Source organism: Monodelphis domestica, chromosome 6, assembly GCF_027887165.1.
Source record: "Monodelphis domestica isolate mMonDom1 chromosome 6, mMonDom1.pri, whole genome shotgun sequence".
Lineage (NCBI taxonomy): Eukaryota > Metazoa > Chordata > Mammalia > Didelphimorphia > Didelphidae > Monodelphis > Monodelphis domestica.
In genome coordinates this window covers 27,672,344-27,690,311 of record NC_077232.1, presented here as the reverse complement: position 1 = coordinate 27,690,311, position 17,968 = coordinate 27,672,344, and the positions used below count along the sequence as shown (strand labels likewise).

The following is a 17,968-nucleotide window of genomic DNA, read 5'->3' as shown; positions in this document are numbered from 1 at the left end:
ACCACTCCCTAATGCTCCTACCATATCCCTACTCACACCAGTGTTGCTGTCTTATCATACTTATTAGACTAAGCTCATTGAAAGCATGTTCTATGTACTTTTCATTGTAGTGGTGGTGGTGACAGTAGTAGCAGTAATAGTAATAAAAGTAGAAGATACTCTTCCTCATCCTACTGAAACCCTGCTCCACCGTGTTTTAAGGTTTAATCACAATATTTAATACTAGATGAGATCTCAGTAGTTGTCTAGTCCAAACAGGCACCCCTACTATAATACATCTGACAAATGATCACTCAATCTCTATCAATGACTTTGCCTCTCAAGGTAACCCATTCTACTCCTTGATAACTCCAATTATTGGCAAGTTTTTCATGGTATCAAACCTAAAAGCTCCTGTTTAGGAATCATATTATGATTTATAGCATTATAAACATGGAGAACCTTGGGCTCATAAAGGTTAGCAACCAGTCCAGAATCCCACAAATATTAAATGTTAGGAATCTCACTTCAAGATGGGAGCATGCTGCCTCATTGGGTACCCATGAGGCACTTTATGAATGTTTACTAGAGTGTGATGAATTATCAGATATTACCCTCATTCTAATCATCTTTGATCATATGTTCTGTGAATTTTAATATTTTCCCCTCAAGCCAACAATTATTTCTTAAATACTTCCTATGTGCCAGGAATTAGCAAAGTCTGGCTAAAGGGCAGCCTTTTTTCCCCAAGGGCAAAAGTGCCTGACCAGTAAGAAAACATCTAACTACAGACAGATGGTTAAATATATGATCATATATCATGTGTGACAGGAATTATACCTGGAAGACCAAGTGCTTACCTTTGCTCTGAGGAGGGTTTTGGCTCCTATCCCTCAGGACATTGATTTCATAGACAGCACCATACTGTTCAAATAGTTCCCTCAGATCTTTTTCAGACCAGCTCCTAGGAACCTGACCCACGAACATCTTGATGGAATCAAGGTCAGGTTGGTCTGGGTGATCCAGTGTTCCATTCATTTTCTTTGAGCTGCATGAGATAAAGAGAAGCTTCCATTACATGGTCCAATCATACTTACCTATAAGATTTTTCTTCTATGCAACTATAGCACTAAAATGGTTCATCAAGAATTAAAGTAACAGTATATGGCTTTAAATGAACACTTTTAGACTCCAAGACCTGGAGGAAATAATTTACATAGGACATATGAGGGGCTGGGGGGTGGGGGGACAACAAGGAAACAGAAAGGTTCTTCCTTATATTGATCACATCCCCAAGAGCTAAATCAGTCAGTTAAACAAGCATTTATTATTAATCACCTACTACATAAGTGCCAGGCACCATATGCTAGGAGCTGAGCACACAAAGAAACAAACAAACAAACAAACAAAGCAATCACTGCTCTCAAGGAGCTTACATTAAGAGGCAAAGGAAGAAGACCAGTCAGGAGCAGTTAGCATCTCCTTGGAATTGGAATAGTGGAATTAAAGTTGCCAGAAGGACTGAAGCGCTATTCCCCCTCATTATACACTTCCCCCCTACCCCCAACTCAAGCAGTGCTTGTACAGGGAAAGGAAAGTCTACTTGATAAGCATATTCTTTTCTGTTGCTAGCTTCCAATCAATTTGTGCTCTTGCTGTCCCTCCCACCATGGCTTTCCCCTTCTGTTGGATCCTGCAATGACATCACCATTCTGTGTTTAAGGCATCACTGTCTGTTGCCATGGAAATGATAATGCTATTCTCCTAGCATGAGAATTTCACAGCAGTATCAAAGAGGCAAGTCTACTAAAATAAAACCACTTTTAAAGACACTTCCAAAAAGTACTTTATTAATGGAATAAAACAACACAAAAACAAGAGTAACTGATCTACATAAAGGGGAACTTTTAAAGTCCTAGATTTCCTAGATCCAAGTTCAAGGGAACAAGTTAAAGTACTGACACAAATGAGCAATAATAATACCAAGAATTCCGAGTTCAGGGTCCTCGTAGCAAAGCAGAGTCTGGCTTTGAAGAAACAAATGTATAAATGAATAAAATCATAATTTAAAGCAAAAACGGAACTCAACTATGAAGGATTAAACCAATCAGCAAAGCAAATCTCCCAGAAAACCACAAGGGACTGATGAGGAAAATGTCCTTCATAGCCAAAGGAGGACTATTGGAATCTGAGTGCAGATCAAAACACATCATAGCCTACTATATATTATTCATTAGATTTCTATTGTATGTATGTCTTCTATCTTGACATGAGCAATATGGGAAAACATATTACATGAATATGAATATATATATATATATACACACACATATACATATACATATACATATACACATATATATAAATAAAACCGATATCAGACTTTTCACAACCTGGGGGGGAAAGGTAAAAGGAAGGAGAAAATTTGAATGTTAAAATGTCAAAAACCAAACCAAACCAAACCAAAAAAAACCTTAAACTTGCCTGATATCCTCCATCAATCCACAACAGCTTCTTTTCCCTGTCTTTAACCATGTTTTATAACCTTTTAATATTAAACAAAATTCTTTTTTTGCTCCTCCATCTCTTTTTGGCTTCATTTTCTTTTAGCTTTGAGATCTGATATTTAATATGCAATTCTAATGCTTCTACTTTAATTATGTCAATTCTATGCACTTTAATACCTGTCATTTCATTGACTAGCACTGTTCTCCAGTCACTGAAGACTTCCTAGCTAGTTACTTTTCAGTCTAAGGCTAATACAAAACATGAATCATGTTAAGTGATTAAGTGCTCAAGTTAAAGTTATACTCAAAATGTTCGAAGACATTATAGCAATACAAAGGTTTTCCTCAATCTGCTACTTTGCAAGGATAGTCCTTCACAAGTAGTTATCCAAAAGACTTTCAATTATTATTTCACCAAATTCAGAACTGGAAAAAAACAGAGGTCATTTAGTCTAATCCATGTAGTAAAGATCCCTCTCCAACAAAACTACTCGTATTTGCTTGAAAATGTTCAAGAAGATGAATTAATTCCCTCCAGAGAAAGCCTACTCCACTTTTAGATAGCTCTGTTTGGAAATTCTTTCTGACTTGAAATCTAAATTTGCCTCTGCAACTTTATACTCACAGTCCTAGTACTGCCTTGGAAGCCAAACTGATCCAATATCCTAGGTGAGGGGATATACCTTCTTAAACCATCTCAAACACACCTGCTTCCTTTAATCAACACATGGTAAGGTTTTCAAGCATTTTTCTCTTCTGAATACAGACAATTTTAGTAAATTCACATTACACAATTTCACCTTTACCTAAAGAAATCTTCATTCTGTGAAGATCCTCTGCTCATTTTTAGATTTAATCACCAGAAGGGTATACACCCCACTTATCCTTAAGTGGAGGATGCCTGTGACCCACATGTGATAGTGGGTGACAAATCAGAACCCACTAACTGCCCCCAGGACAGTCCTAAACAAAATTTTAGCTGTAATTGATCCACATAAAATGGAAAGAAGTCACAGGAAATGATGGAAAGGAATGGTCTTTAAAAATGCCAAGAACTTCCTGTGAAGATGTCTTTTGCCTTGAACTTGACCCTGGAAGAGCTCTGGCTGAGGACTGCTTCTTTTAGGACTACCACATGGTTGATTGAGAAAGGCTGACTCCCTTCCCTGGCTTTCTTGAAGGTACCAGCCTCTGGAGGGGCCCCTCATAAGGGAGGAGGTCTCTTGGCTAAAACCTTTGTTAACTGACCCTAAGACCCTCTGGCTGGGGCTTCTGGAGCCCTGCCAAAGAAAAGCCAGGACTTGAGCAATAGTCTAGGTCTAAAACTAGATTTCTTACTCTGCCCTCTTTTTAATTTCTCTACTTTCACCTTCTATTTTATAAATAAATTGCTAAAAATCATTTGGAATTGATTAATTCCTGGCAACCATACTCTTAAATAATCTAGTCCAACCCCTTACATTTTATCCCTTACAATTCCAAAGCAACATTTAAGTTAACTTTACTGTCCAGTGCTATGCTCTTTCTCTGCTCCTGCCCAGAAATTCAGTGCACTGAGGCCTCCTGCCTCACTCCCCAAAGCTTTCCAAGTGAAAGGAGAAGAAAGAAGGTGCAGAGTTGATGATAAGTACCCTGGATTGGGGGGCTTGGCTTGAGTGAGACCTCCAGCACTGAGGCTTTGCTCTAGTCCATCTACCCACTCCTGTGTCCAGTTCTGTATGTCTGACCCTTGTTCCCCATTCCTACATATTGCCTGTCCTCTCTTGTTTGTGTTTGACCCTAACATGTCTGCCCTCCATATGTTCTTTCTTTTACTTTTGGCCCATCCCCATGTAGCTGGCCCAGGCCCTGGTGTTTTCCCTTCTGCTCTCACTTCACTGTCCCTAGCTCTCATGTACTGGTCCCCCTCCATCTACAACATCCAGGGGCAAAATTCCATTACATAAAAATCACTTTACATGGAGGTCTCCATAAAGGTCTGCCTAGGTAAAGCAAGAACTGTCTGAATTCCATGTTCCTAAACTGTGGTACTCAAAAGTAAACATAACACTCCATATTTGGTCCAATACAGTATGCAACAAAATGGCCACTTCCTAATTCTTGGAAGCTAGGCCTCTTTTAATGCAACCTAAAATAGCATTCTCTTTTTTTGCCATATCACATGGCTGATCCACAGAGTCCAAGTCCACTAAAATTCCCAGATCTTTTTCAAAATGCCATCTTACCATGCCTCCCCCACCCTGCACTTATGAAGCAAAGATCCTGAATACAAGCCCAAGACCTCTCATTTATCTTATCCAATCTCATGATATTAGATTCAGCTCAATGTTATGGCCCATTAAGACTTTTTTGGCTCCTAGGATTGAAAACAATGAAGACAAAGTTAGGTTACAGACTCATTTTTGTCATCTATAGAATTGGTATACAAGCGATTTGTCTCATTATCTAAGTAACTAACAAAAACATTAAAAAGCACACTATTATTTGGAGATACTTCATTTGAGACTGATAAGCTGATGTTAAATTACTAACCACCACTCTGGGTTTGCTCATTCAACCATCCAGTTGAATCTATCTAACTATCAAATACCCAATATTTTGGCATCTTTTAACAAAAGGCTTTGTGAAATGTATTTCTAAGAACTATGTAAACCCTCTCCAGGATTCCCCAAATATACTAGTTTAGTCATCCTGTCAAGCAAAGCTTTAGATGATTATCATGCATATACAATGCTCACAGATGCTTGCATTTGGCACTTGATAAAATAAATGCATGTAGATAGGTCATTAGTCATATCTCTACATTTTAACAATTTTGCCAGGTATCACAGTAAAGTTGGATTTTGGCTTATAGTTTGCAGAGTCTATTTTCTTTTTTCTTCCCTTTTAAAGCCTTACCTTCTGCCTCAGAGCCAATATTGTGTATTGGCTCTAAGGCAGAAGAGTAGTAAGGGCTAGGCAATGGGGGTCAAGTGACTTGCCCAGGGTCACATAGTTGCGGAAGTGTCTGAGATCACATTTGAACCTAGGACCTCCCATCTCTAGGCCTGAGCCTCTTGGAGTCTATTTTCTTGATGAGAATTTGGAACATTTTTTAATCCTCTATTCTTATTTGACATCAAGTGACATAAAAAATTTTTGACAAGGGCTACACACACTCAGATAAACAAGACCTGGAATCAGACAGTAGGGGTAAAAAAAAAGGCAGTTGTTTATTCTCTTCATGGGAGTGCTTCAATGATGGGCTAAGTAATGCTGACTGACTAGGCAGCAAACAGGCAATATATAGAAGTTCCCAACATAAGGCTTCCCCACCCCCACCTCTTACAATACCAAACACCTGTGACTGGGTCATAGATTTAGATTCTTCCAACCCAGTTCAGATGAGGTAAGGGGTGTTTACTGCCCTTTCTATCTTTCATAAACTTGACCCAGAGTCCTCAATCAACAAAAGGTAACAAACTAGCCCTTGTATGCTGAATGCTCATCCTGAGAAAAGCACACTCAATTCTGTCTCACACAACCCAACCCCATCCAGAGAAACCTATATATTTAAAGGGAATTCTGAAACACAAATGCTTATCTCACATGCTATCTCCACCAGATTTTGACTATACAAGACTGACCTTTTAAATTTTCCCTAAAATGGGTTTGTTAAAAGTTTAGAACTCCACAGGTTTTAATCTATTTAATTAAATGCAAAAATTCAGTGCATGCTTTGTTTAAAAAAAGAAAGAAAGAAAGAAAAAGAAGCTTCAGGCACTGGTGTCCTAAAGTTTTATCACATGAGAATGTTGTTACAGTGTGAAAAAAAGCCTGTGATTAGCCAAACAATGTGCTTCAATACCCAATGCTCAGAGCAGGAAGGGTCTTTGTTCTTTGAAAAAAAGAGGTGATTCTCTCCTTCTTTCTGATAACTCACTCCTAAACAATAAATCTTTACTTCCCAGGCTTGAATATTACACAAGAATAAATTGTGGCCATATTTCTCACAGCTCACATAGTTGAAATATTTCAAAGGAAAGTGACAAATTATTAAATCCCAAAGGGCAAAGATTAAACTAGAGACCAATTTAGGGTTCTAGAAATAAAATGTATACATGAATGGAACTTCTTTGTAAAAAGGGTTTTTACAGGGGGAGGAAGAGAGGCAAGAAGAAGCAAAATAATTGTTAATTAGACAGTGAAAATATATCCAGAGAAAATCAGAAGTTGAGATGGGGACATAGTTCTCCCCACACACACACAATTCCTTAAAATAACATTTAACCCAAGGATGTGGATAGACTTGAGTTATTTTCTCACCTTGCAAAAATTTGCTCATGATTTTCCTGATAATAAGAGAAAGAATCATTATCTAAATCAGCAGTTCTCAACCTGGATAAACTATCCTTCTGCAAAGCTTGCTTCCTTTCCCCACAGCAGAGTCCCTCTCATGCCCTCCCTTCTATAGAAGTGGCAGGCTAGTCCTTCAGTTCTTTCCTATCCCTCTCCCAAGCCTTTGCCACTATCTCATTCTGGAACCTTCCATTGAGCCTGGGGCTTCCTCACAATCTTAACCTGGACTATACTTCTGGAAAGGCCTGCTCCCCCTTCCCCTGCTAGGACAGGCCTCCACTTCTCTCTTAGTTGTTCCTGGCTTTGGGGACTTTATAACTGTGCCCTCTGCATCAAGTTCTTCTGTTCACCTCCACTAAAACCCCTTTCTTTCATTTTCACTGTGACAATCAAATTCCTCCACCCATCATATTTTCCCTAGTGCACCACTCCTGCAATAGTCATACTTTCCTTCTTATCCTGAAACCTTGGTGAATGAGATCAACTCTATATACCACCCTCTGCATCTGGATTCCCAGCCCCTTCTGATTCTCTCTCTGATCACAACAATGCCTAAATCCAATCCTAGAGAACTCTTTGGCTCCTGTTCATGTCCTGCTGACTGGAGCTGGAAAATATCACAAAATTGTCCTGAATAGGTTCATTATGAATTTATGTTACATAATCTACTGGGCAAGGAAATCCTTTTATAACTCTAATTGATTTACTCTCTCCCCCTCACCACAGTGGCTATCCCAAACATTTCCCTAATTCCTTAAGCCTTCCATGGCATCTCTCCTCTATACTCAGGTAAGGACTTTTCTTCATATCTTAGTGGGGGAAAAAAATTAAGAACCCTTGAAATCTCCCTTTTCTTTCTCTCATCTCACATGACTCAAATCTCATTCACCTATCTTAAATGAAGAGGAATCCTGTCTCCTGGTCAAGGAAAACTTTTTTATGACCCTTTGATCCTATCTAATGTACTCCAGCAAACTGTCTGATGACATCAAATTCTCTCACTAGTCTTTAGGCTCTTCTCTCTACTTGAGGCTTCCCTGGTACCTACAAACAAACCCATCCATGCCTTCCCTATTCTTAAAATCTTTATTTAATCTGAAAATCCCTATGCTGTTTATTCTAGATTTTTCTCCCTTTCAAGGACAACTCCCTTGGGAAAAGATTACAACTGCTGCCTCCTCTTCTCTGTCACTATTCCCTCTGTAATGTGGCTTCCATCCTCAAAATTCAGCTGAAATTGTTCTTTCCACAGTCCCTTAGCTGTCCAATCATGCTTGACCTCATTCTCTTTCCCTCACTACTGTTTCTTTATCTTAAATTGTGCCACCTGCCTGACTATTCCTCAGTCTCTTGTGTTGGGCTCTTCACCCAGTTCCAATTCACTCATCATGGGTATGCCCCAAGGCTTTGTCCTAGATATTCTTTTCTTCTCTTTCTATACTATTTAATTTGGTGATCAGCTCCCAAGAAGCAACACTTATTTCTTGAGATTCATTTATCCAGTCATAACCTCTCTCCTGGCCTCAAGCCATCTTGCAACTCCAAATGCCTGTTATACATCTTGAATTGAATGTCCCTGTAGAGAGTAAAATCGTCCAAAAGAGAACTCATTGGCTTTCCCCTCAAGCCCTAACCTTGTCTTTACTTCCTAATTACCAACAAGGGCAAATCCTTCCAGTAACCCAGACTCATCACTCCTCTCATTCCTCATTTACTGATCTGTTGTCAAGTACTGTGATTCTCCCTTTGCAGTATTTCTTGTATACTCTTTCTCTCCTTTGATACAGTCACCACACTGGGGTAGGATGCTCCCTCAACAGCTCAAGCCAGGGCTACTCCAATCGGCCTTCTGACTGGTCTCAATGGATCATCTTCCTTCCTTCAATAAGCTGCCAAGCAACCCTCTTAAAGTTCAGGTTTTATCATGTAGCCTTCCTATTCAGTCAACTCTTATAGTTCCCTGTTACTTCCAGTTAGTCAATCAGTATTTATTATGCAATTACTATATACTAGGCATTGTGATAAATGATAAGAATACAAAGAAAGACAAAAAGTAGTCTCTGCTCTCAAGAAGCTGTCAGTTCTCCTTTTTGAGGCAGCATGTTACATATAAACAAGATACAATGGGGGAAAATCATCTGAGAGAAGGCACTAGCATTAAGGAGGATCAGAAAGGTTTCTTGCAGAAGTCAGGATTTTACTGAACTTGAAGGAAGCTAAGAGGAGGAAGAGAAAAGGAAGGAGATAATTCCAGACATAAGGCAAACCACCAAGTAAGAAGATAGAATGTCCGGTATGAGGAACAGCCAAGGGACCATGTCCCCTCCCCCAACCCCTCCAAGAGAGACAGATATGGACAAGCCAACATTTTAAGATCAACTTGATAATCAAGTTGCAGATGGATCAGAACGGAGAAGGACTTGAGGCAGGTACCAATGAGTAGGCTATTGTAATAGTCTGGGCACAAGATGATTTGAACTGTACAAGGATGATGGTAGTCTAGCGGAACTTCAATATTACTAACCTGTAAGTAAGGAGTGCCCTTTCCAGTGCTATAATTGTGTATGCATGCATGTATGTGGGTGAGACAGACAGACAGAAATAGACAAAGGAACATTCAGGAACAAATATAAACTCCTCTGACTTTTTTTTTTAATTGAAGGGAAAGTTCTCTGAAGCTGTTTGTTTTTTCTTCTCTACCTCCTGCTCTGCAGCATCCCTGGCTGGTTTTATCTCAACTCCAATAAGATGGGGATTGGCCCAGGCATTCAAAGACTAGCAAATGCCTTAAAACTCTTCTGATTTCCTGTAATAACACAAGCTTTCTCTTTCTTGTAGACATTTCTTTTTTTTTTAAATGGAAGTAACTTGAGATTTTATTTTTTTCTTTTTTAGATATGAAATTTGCCACACAATCCATTAATTATACTTCTTGAACACAAATGCAAATATGAATTAATGCAGAAACCATAATTATTCCCATACCAACTATTAGAAACCAATAATCAGTTTTAGGGCTGCTGGATGTGGTAAATTGTATTTGTTACTTATCTCCTATCTTTTTATCTCATTCTTATTTGCATCAACCAATAAGTAAGCATTGATAAAGCATCTACTATATTCTGGGTAATATGCTAGTTATTGGAGTTACAAAAATGGAATAATCTTTGCTCCCTATAAATATATTCTAAAAAAAGAGAAAAATTATATTGAGGAAGACAATGTACTTATGTTAGAATATATAACCCTAAAAAATAAAAGCCAGGTGAATTTTTTGAAGAGGGCATTAGTAGTTAGGGATATTAGAGCAGTTATTTTTTAACTGAGGGTAGTAATTGAACCAAATTTGTAATGATATTAGGAATTCTGGAAAAATAGTTAAGAAAGGTATTTATTTTCAAAATGCAGACAACCAGTATATATCCATGTAGATGGGAGATGAGGGTCCTGTGTAGAAATTGTAATTATTAGTTTTCCTGAGATAAAGAGTGAATGAAAGTGTATATTATATAATGAATTTGAAAAGGTAAGTTATAATCTGTTTTTAATGTTTTTTTTATTTTAAACATTATTTTATTTGGTCATTTCCAAACATTATTTATTCACTGGAAACAAAGATCATTTTCTTTTCCTCCCCGCCCCGCCTCCCACCATCTTTCCCTCTCCCATATCTTGTAGACATTTCTGATGGGCATAATTGGTCCTGAAACCTGGGTTGCTAACTTAAGTTCTTCAGGAGTGTTATATCTGGGCCTTTCATCTTCTGATATTCCTTTTGGCACACAGCAATCCATCTTTGTCATTTCTTTGTAGAAATGAGCAATTGGAACCATGTGTGCCATTTCAGCTGCACCATGGCTGCATACAGAACCCTCCTCATGAACACCACAGCCAAAAGGAAAGGCTGACTCGTAAAGTCCTTTCTAATTTATGTCTTTTCAGAGTCTCCCCTGCCTAGAACGCTCTCCCTACATCTTGCCTCATGATTAACCTGACTTCCTTCAAGTCTCAGCTCAAGTCCCACCTTCAGAAAGTCTCTCTATCCTGCATAATGTCACTGCCATCTGATTGAGATGACTTTCAATTTATTACACAATGAATACAAGTACATCTGTATGCGGGCGCGCACGCGCGCGTGTGTGTGTGTGTGTGTGTGTGTGTGTGTGTGTGTGAGAGAGAGAGAGAGAGAGAGAGAGAGAGAGAGAGAGAGAGAGAGAGAGAGAGAGAGAGAGAGAGAGATTTATATATGGTTATTAGGGTCTTGTCTCCCCCTTTAGAATGTCAGCTCCCTAAGGGTAGGGACTTTCCCTCACTTTGTATGCCTAGCACTTAACACAAAGGCTTGTCCATAGAAATTGCTTAATAAATGACTGCTGATTTATTTTTCCAACTAGAACACTTGAACTTTTTTGTTGGGGTTTTTATTACTTTTTCTAGTTATTTCTAACTATGTTTTAATATAGTTGAATTCCTCTGTGATACTATGTATTTTATTTCCTACATTTACAAACACTGGAAGAAGAGCTCCAGGTTTCACTAGCTGACACAGGGATTCATGACAGGGGAACTCCTTCCTGATCTAGATAGAAAACCGAAGCCAAAGCTAACTTCATGTTAGCTTCCCAAAGGACAAGAGTGACTTGTCAATTTTATTTCAAAGTAACAAGGCAGCTGAAGAGCCTGAAAGCTTCTAGGAAATACATCTTCCTAGAGGCCTAGGGAAAATTCTTCTTAAGGATCACATAAGTCAATATTCTGAAAGAATTGTGTGAGTTAGTCTATTTGCAGTAACTCGGGAAGTCGGGTAAGAGAACTTACAAAATTTTTGTGAAGGTTGCCACATGAAATTTTAAAATGTTACAACCTGTTGTGATATTTTGAGATCACAAAACTATTACTCAACATTAGGAATTTGACTCCTAGATTTGGGTTACCTGCATATTTTAGAGAACTATCATCTACATATTTATCCAAGTCACTAATAAAAGTATAGACTGGTCATGGTTAAATACAATCTTGGTGGCATCACACTGGAAATCTTCATCAAAAATGAAAAAATTTTCTTCTTGTGATCCATTACTTTCCTATTATATTAGCTTATCTCTTCTTAGTCTTCAAGGGTAAAATGAGAGACACTGTAACTGCTTTGGTAAAATTTAGGTAAACTTGGAATAGAATCAAGATAACAAATTATTCAATATGATAATAATGCATGATAATACAAAGGAAAATAACTCTGAAAGACCTTAAGAAATCTGATTAGTGAAATGAACTAGCCAGTCCTAACTCAAGAACTCTGATGATGAATGAATCATCTTGGATGGAGATAGAAGAGACTTTAGGTGCAAAACAAGACATACATTTACAAAAAATTAAGACATTCATAGTAAAAGGCAAATTTCTTTTACTGCATTTATTCACGAGAGAATGAAGGGGGGGAGGAAGGTATTTGATTAATATATAAAAAGAAGAGAATTGTCAATGAAAAAGTAAAAAATTATACACACACATTGAAATTTCAAAAAGTTTGAAAGTTTGAACTGAAAGTTCAAAAAGGGACACATTTAAATAAACAAGGGAGTGTTGATATAATTATTTTTAATACATTCTTTTAAAAAGCCAAACTGTACTTGATAGAGATTTGTTTCAGATAACAATGTTCTTTGTTTTTAGCATGTGACTATTTTAATAGAATAAGTTCATAACAAACTTTTAAAAGAGAAAAATCAGGATAACCTATATCTATATCATCTTTCTAGTAAAACAGGGATTACAAATATGAAATGTTGCATATATAGACAAGGAATTTGTTTTTTTGAGTTGAACTGGATTTTTATATCTAAAATGTTTGTTATTGGCAGAATCTTTTTTTTTTAAAACTCATACCTTTTTGTCTTAGAATGAAAGTTACTGAATATCAGTTCCAAGGCAGAAGCGCAGTAAGGGCTAGGCAACTGGGGTTAAGTGACTTGGCCAGTCACACAGCTAGGAAATATCTGAGGCCAGATTTGAATCCAGGTTCTCCAAGCTCCAGGCCTGTTTCTCTATCCACTGAGCCACCTAGATGCCTCAATTACTGGCAGAATTGAGAAAGGGTGTGTTAGAACCCAGGGAGGCCAGATACTTCACCAACACCCAAAATATGAGTACAAACAAAAACAAAGAAAGCCTAAGAGAATTGATTCTCTGCTCTTACCGCCAAGACCAGGACTGCCTAAGAAGATTCTCAGATTTCTGCAGAACACCAAAGCAGATAAGCACAGTAAGACAGAAGTTGAAGGTCTTGGTGTCTGTCCCCAAAGCAGGAGATAAGAAGAAAGGCAGCAAGGCCAAATACAGTAATACTTTCCAGAAGCAAGGCTTAAGCTCATCCTTGTGCCCTACCCAAGCAAGAGCTGGTCATACTATCCAGAAATACTGGGGTAAAGTTTCACTTAAGCACAAGCCTAATCCAGAAACAGCCAGAGGCATGGGCAAACAATCCATAGTCAAAGGATTTAGAGCTAAGGAGTACTTGGTCAGAGAAAAGCCTAAGAGGTAAACCCATTAGACCAATTCCATATCAAGTCCACACAAAGCCCTGGCTTCAAGGACAACCACAAAAGCACATTGAAGAATTAAAATAAGATATGTAGAAGTCAATCATAAAGAACAGAATATCTAAGGAGGAAAGAATGGCAAGAAGAATTAATGATGTAGAGCAAATAGTGTTAAATCTCACTCTGAAACCAGAATGGCCAAAGAGGAAGGAAAGGTTTGGTGAGGACAGTAAGAAATGTTAAAACAAAAGCAAACTAAAATTCAATGGACTGTCTTAAAAGGATGACTTTAAAAAACGTGGATATAATATTTTAAATAATTATAAATAAAAACTGAATCAATTTCTTAAAACGCAAAAGGCAAAGTTAAAAAAAGAATACATGTCTCCTGAAAGAAACCTCAAAATAAAAAATTCTATTAACATATCTAGAGGATCCCGGTGATAGAAAAAATATTATAAGCAAAAAAGAAATATTCAAGTTCACAGAATTAGTAACTAAACTATAAAGAGAGCTTAGAATACTCTTATTTCAAAAAGGATAAGACCAAGAATAATTTATCTGACAAAAATAATTATAATTCTATATAGAAAAAAATGGTCCTTTAATCAAATAGAAGATTTATAAGCATTCCTGATGACAGATCAGAAAGGAACCACAGGTGAAAAGAAAAAAGGTACGCATAGTTGAAATGAAAGGGACAGGATAGGAGAAACAAGTCTCCTCTCAGACTCCTAATTTCCTTAAGGGTGACAGAGAAAATTAAATGAAACAATAACAACCACCAACACAATAATAATACTTGGCATTTCTGTGGCACTCAAATTATCCCAATTTGATCCTCACAACAATCCCGGGGATAGGTGCTCTGATTACTCTCATTTTGAAGATAAGGAGCTGAAGTTCAAGGATACGGGGTTGACTTGACCAGGGTCCCAGGGCTGGAAAGTAGCCAAGGCTGGATTTACCTCAGCTCCTTCTGTCTGCTATAATACTAGCAGAGGTATTAGGGGCAGCTATGTTGTTTCCAAGGGTTGAAGAAAAGATGGAACAAAACAGCTAAGGCACCATAATAGAGAAGAAATGAAGAGGAAACAAAAAGGAATCCACTAATTTACGTAGAGTACACAAAGAAAGGGGATGAGGGGAGTGGAACAGGCATCACTTGAACCTCATTCATTTCATTCAGGCCACACACTCAAAAATTGTAAAAAGTAGGAGCAGCTCTGGTAGTATAGTAGAAGAGCACCAGGCCTAGAGTCAGGAGGTCCAGGGTTCCAATGTGGCCTCAGACACTTCCTAGCTGTGTGGCCAAATACTTAACCCCAACTGCCTAGCTTTTATCATTCTTCTGCTTTGGAAAGGATATTTTAATATCAATTCTAAGACATAAGGCTTCTAACACACACACACACACACACACACACACACACACACACACACACACACGAAATAAAAACAAATTAAGAGTAAGAAGTGAGGAGAGGGAAATTGAAGAGGGAAGATGAGAGGTGAGGGAGTAATCATAAGGAAAATGAACAGTGCCCAAGGGAAGCCAAATGTGAAGGGAATAAAGAGGAAATAAAGGGCAAACACCTAAGATACAGAAGGGCAAGAGGAGAAGGGTAACTACTAGGAAACAAAGTAACCTTATCCTTCAAAGGTCAAAAGTTCTAGGGCAGGCTTCTTTTTCCCACTTTATTCTCTATAATGACAGACAAATTACAGAGCTAGGACACCTTGAAACTGCTAATATGAAAGGGATGAATTTATACATTAAAGTACAAGAGGACAGCAAAAAGAATTAGACAGTAGAATCCAATCATTTGTTTATGAGCAAAACATTTGAAACACAAAACCTATACCCAGCCAACCTGGGAAGATGGAACAAAATACATCAAGCTTCAGTTGAACACAAAAAATGAGAGGCATCGAGCATGACTTCAATCAAGGCTATGATAGAAAAATAAGGGAAACTACATTATTCTCAAGTACCATATTAGTGAACAAAGTCAACATTTTCTGAAGAAATGGTATAGCAGCTAAATACGTAGAGAAATAGCAAAACCTTAAGAATAGAGAAAACTCCATGTACTTCATTTTAGACCTAGACAAATGTAATGAAAAGATAAACAAAAAGAAAATTAAGGATATAAATAGGACGTTAGCAAAATCAGAAGATATTATAACTATGGTGATTCTTTCATAAACAATAGAGTTTACATATTTCTCATTTCTGATACAAAAACTTCTGTATCACAAAAAATGCAGAAAAGGAAAATTACTAAATTCATCTTTTATTGACCACACTGCAATAAAAATTATATTTGGTAAAGAGCCTTGGAAAAAAGAACTGAAAATTAAAGATTATAACTTAATCCTAAAGAATTAGTATGTCATAAAATGAATTCTAGAATAAGACAATTTCATCAAAGAAAATTAGAATAAGACAAACATACCAAAACTAGTGGGATTCATCTAATGTAGTCCCTAGGGTAAAATTAAAATATTTAAATACTTTCATATAATAAAAGAAAGAAAAAGGAGACAAAACAATGAATTCAACATGTAATTAAAAAAAACACTAGATGGAAATCCAAAAGCCTCAATTAAATACCAAAGCAGAAAATTTGATGATCAAAATATAAATGAACAAAACTGAAAATAAACAGACCCTTCCAAACTATGATACCCCCCGCAAATGTATATATTCTTGATAACCTAAATCAGGGAGACAAAATAAGAAAAGAAACTATAAGCTGAAATCCATTTTAAAATTGATAGAAAAATATAAATGAAATATTGACAAATAATTTACAACTTATTTTTTAAAATCAGGTTGGACTTAAATTAGGTATTCAAAAGTTGTTTAAAAATAATAAATATTGTAAAAATAGATCATATTAACAAAAACAATATTTTTAAAAGAATATATACTAAAATTTTTTATAAATCTAATACCAGCTTCTATAAAAACATTGGTGAGGATATGCTTCATACCAATGACATCGACAAAATTGACAAAAAGGAAAGTATCAAATGTGAAGGGGTTATTTTATATAGTCATATTGAAAAGCATATCCTTTTGATATAGTGATACTTTTAGGTATATACCCAAAAAGGGGTGGGGGGGGCGCGCGCAGCTAGTAGACCTGGGTTCAAATCTGACCTCAGACGCTTTCTACTTGTGTGACCCTGGGCAAGTCACTTAATTCCCACTGCCTACTGTAATTGTTAAAATAATTGGTTGTCATGAACTGTAAGAGTTAAAATAGTGGAAGATATAAATTGTAGTAGATAAAAGAGTGGTTGTTAAAAATGTGACTGCAGAAAATATGGTCTCAAGACAGTGTCTTGTTTAAATAAAATATAACGTGGTCACCAGGGAAAAATTCCCAATTATTAAATATATATCCAAGTCAACTGGGTTTTATAGAGAATTTTAATTAATACAAATGAGGAATCAAAGAAAAGGAGAGAATGAGAGAAAAAGGAAATAATGAGAAAAGGATAGGCCGGCCCAGGGCAGCCCTGGCCAACCCAGGCCTAAGCCTTAAGAGAAAAGATCAGTCAGTCCTTAATCACTCACCACAAGATCTGTCCAGGCAAGGATTCTAGTGACAGAGTCTCCTCAGAGGGAGTACCAGCCAGAGTCAGCCTCCCTCAGACTGTCTTCAACAGACTGTCCTGTTCTCAGTTTCTCTTCTCCTTTTAAAGGGAATTTTCTCCTATGTCTCCTCCCCTAAGTTCTCCCATCTACCAATCACAGTAGACGTTTTTCAAAGGACAGACCATTCTTAGTTCACACCTGAGTAGACTAGAATCTCTGAGTAAGTTCTTACCTCTTTGCTCCTTGTAAGTTCACAAGTTGCCTGACCTTTATAGGTACTTAGCAACCTTTTGTATTAGTCCTAAAAATAGGCATAGCTTAAAAACTTTTTGCCTTATTATAAGTATGGGTTTAAGTACTTTTCATTGTTCAGCAAAGAGTTTGCAACTTTATCTTCCCCTAAGGCATGCTTAAGTATGGTGAAATAGAGTTCTCACATTTCTGATAAAGTACCTTCACTGCCCAAATGGGGAATGGTCCCAATGGGGAATGGTCTTAACCCAACCTTATGAAGTAGGGTCTGAGAATTTTTAAGGTTCACACTACCCCTTTGCTGCTCTTCTGTCTTAGAACTGATACTAAGACAGAAAGATTAAAAAAGGGGGGTTAGGGGGTGGGAGAATATACCCAAAAGAAAAAGTAAAGTATTTATATATACAAAAATATTTATAGCTGAACAAGTTACAGTATATGCATGTAGTGGAATGCTATTGTGCTATAAGAAATGATGAAAAAGATGATTTTAGGAAAAAAAATTAAGAAGACTTCCATGAACTGATGGAAAGTGGGCAGAACCAAGAAACTTAATGCAGTAAAAAACAATATTGTAAAGAAAACAAATTTGAAAGCCTAAAACACTGATCAATACAACAACCAACCACAGTTCCAGAGAATTCTTGATAAAATGTGCTATGTACCTCTAGATATTTGTAATCAATTTTGTGTTTTTTAATTTCTAAATGAGGAAAGGAGGTGGCAAGTAATTCAGAACAAAA

At 37.1% G+C, this 17,968-nt stretch overlaps 1 protein-coding gene across 8 annotated transcripts in view; it reads right to left on the bottom strand.

Moving 5' to 3' along the window:
• The window catches only part of CELF1 (CUGBP Elav-like family member 1), a 111,131-nt gene that overhangs the window by 20,897 nt on the left and 72,266 nt on the right, over positions 1-17,968 (bottom strand). For 7 of the 8 annotated variants that reach the window (XM_007497422.3, XM_016423518.2, XM_056801764.1 and 4 more), the window contains one exon: positions 840-1,027. In XM_007497422.3, coding sequence (XP_007497484.1) covers positions 840-1,017 — 178 coding nt within the window. In that variant the 5' untranslated portion in view covers positions 1,018-1,027. Of the gene's footprint in view, positions 1-839; positions 1,028-1,415; positions 1,573-17,968 lie in introns of those variants that run through there. The other variant, XM_007497421.3, reaches the window with a different exon arrangement.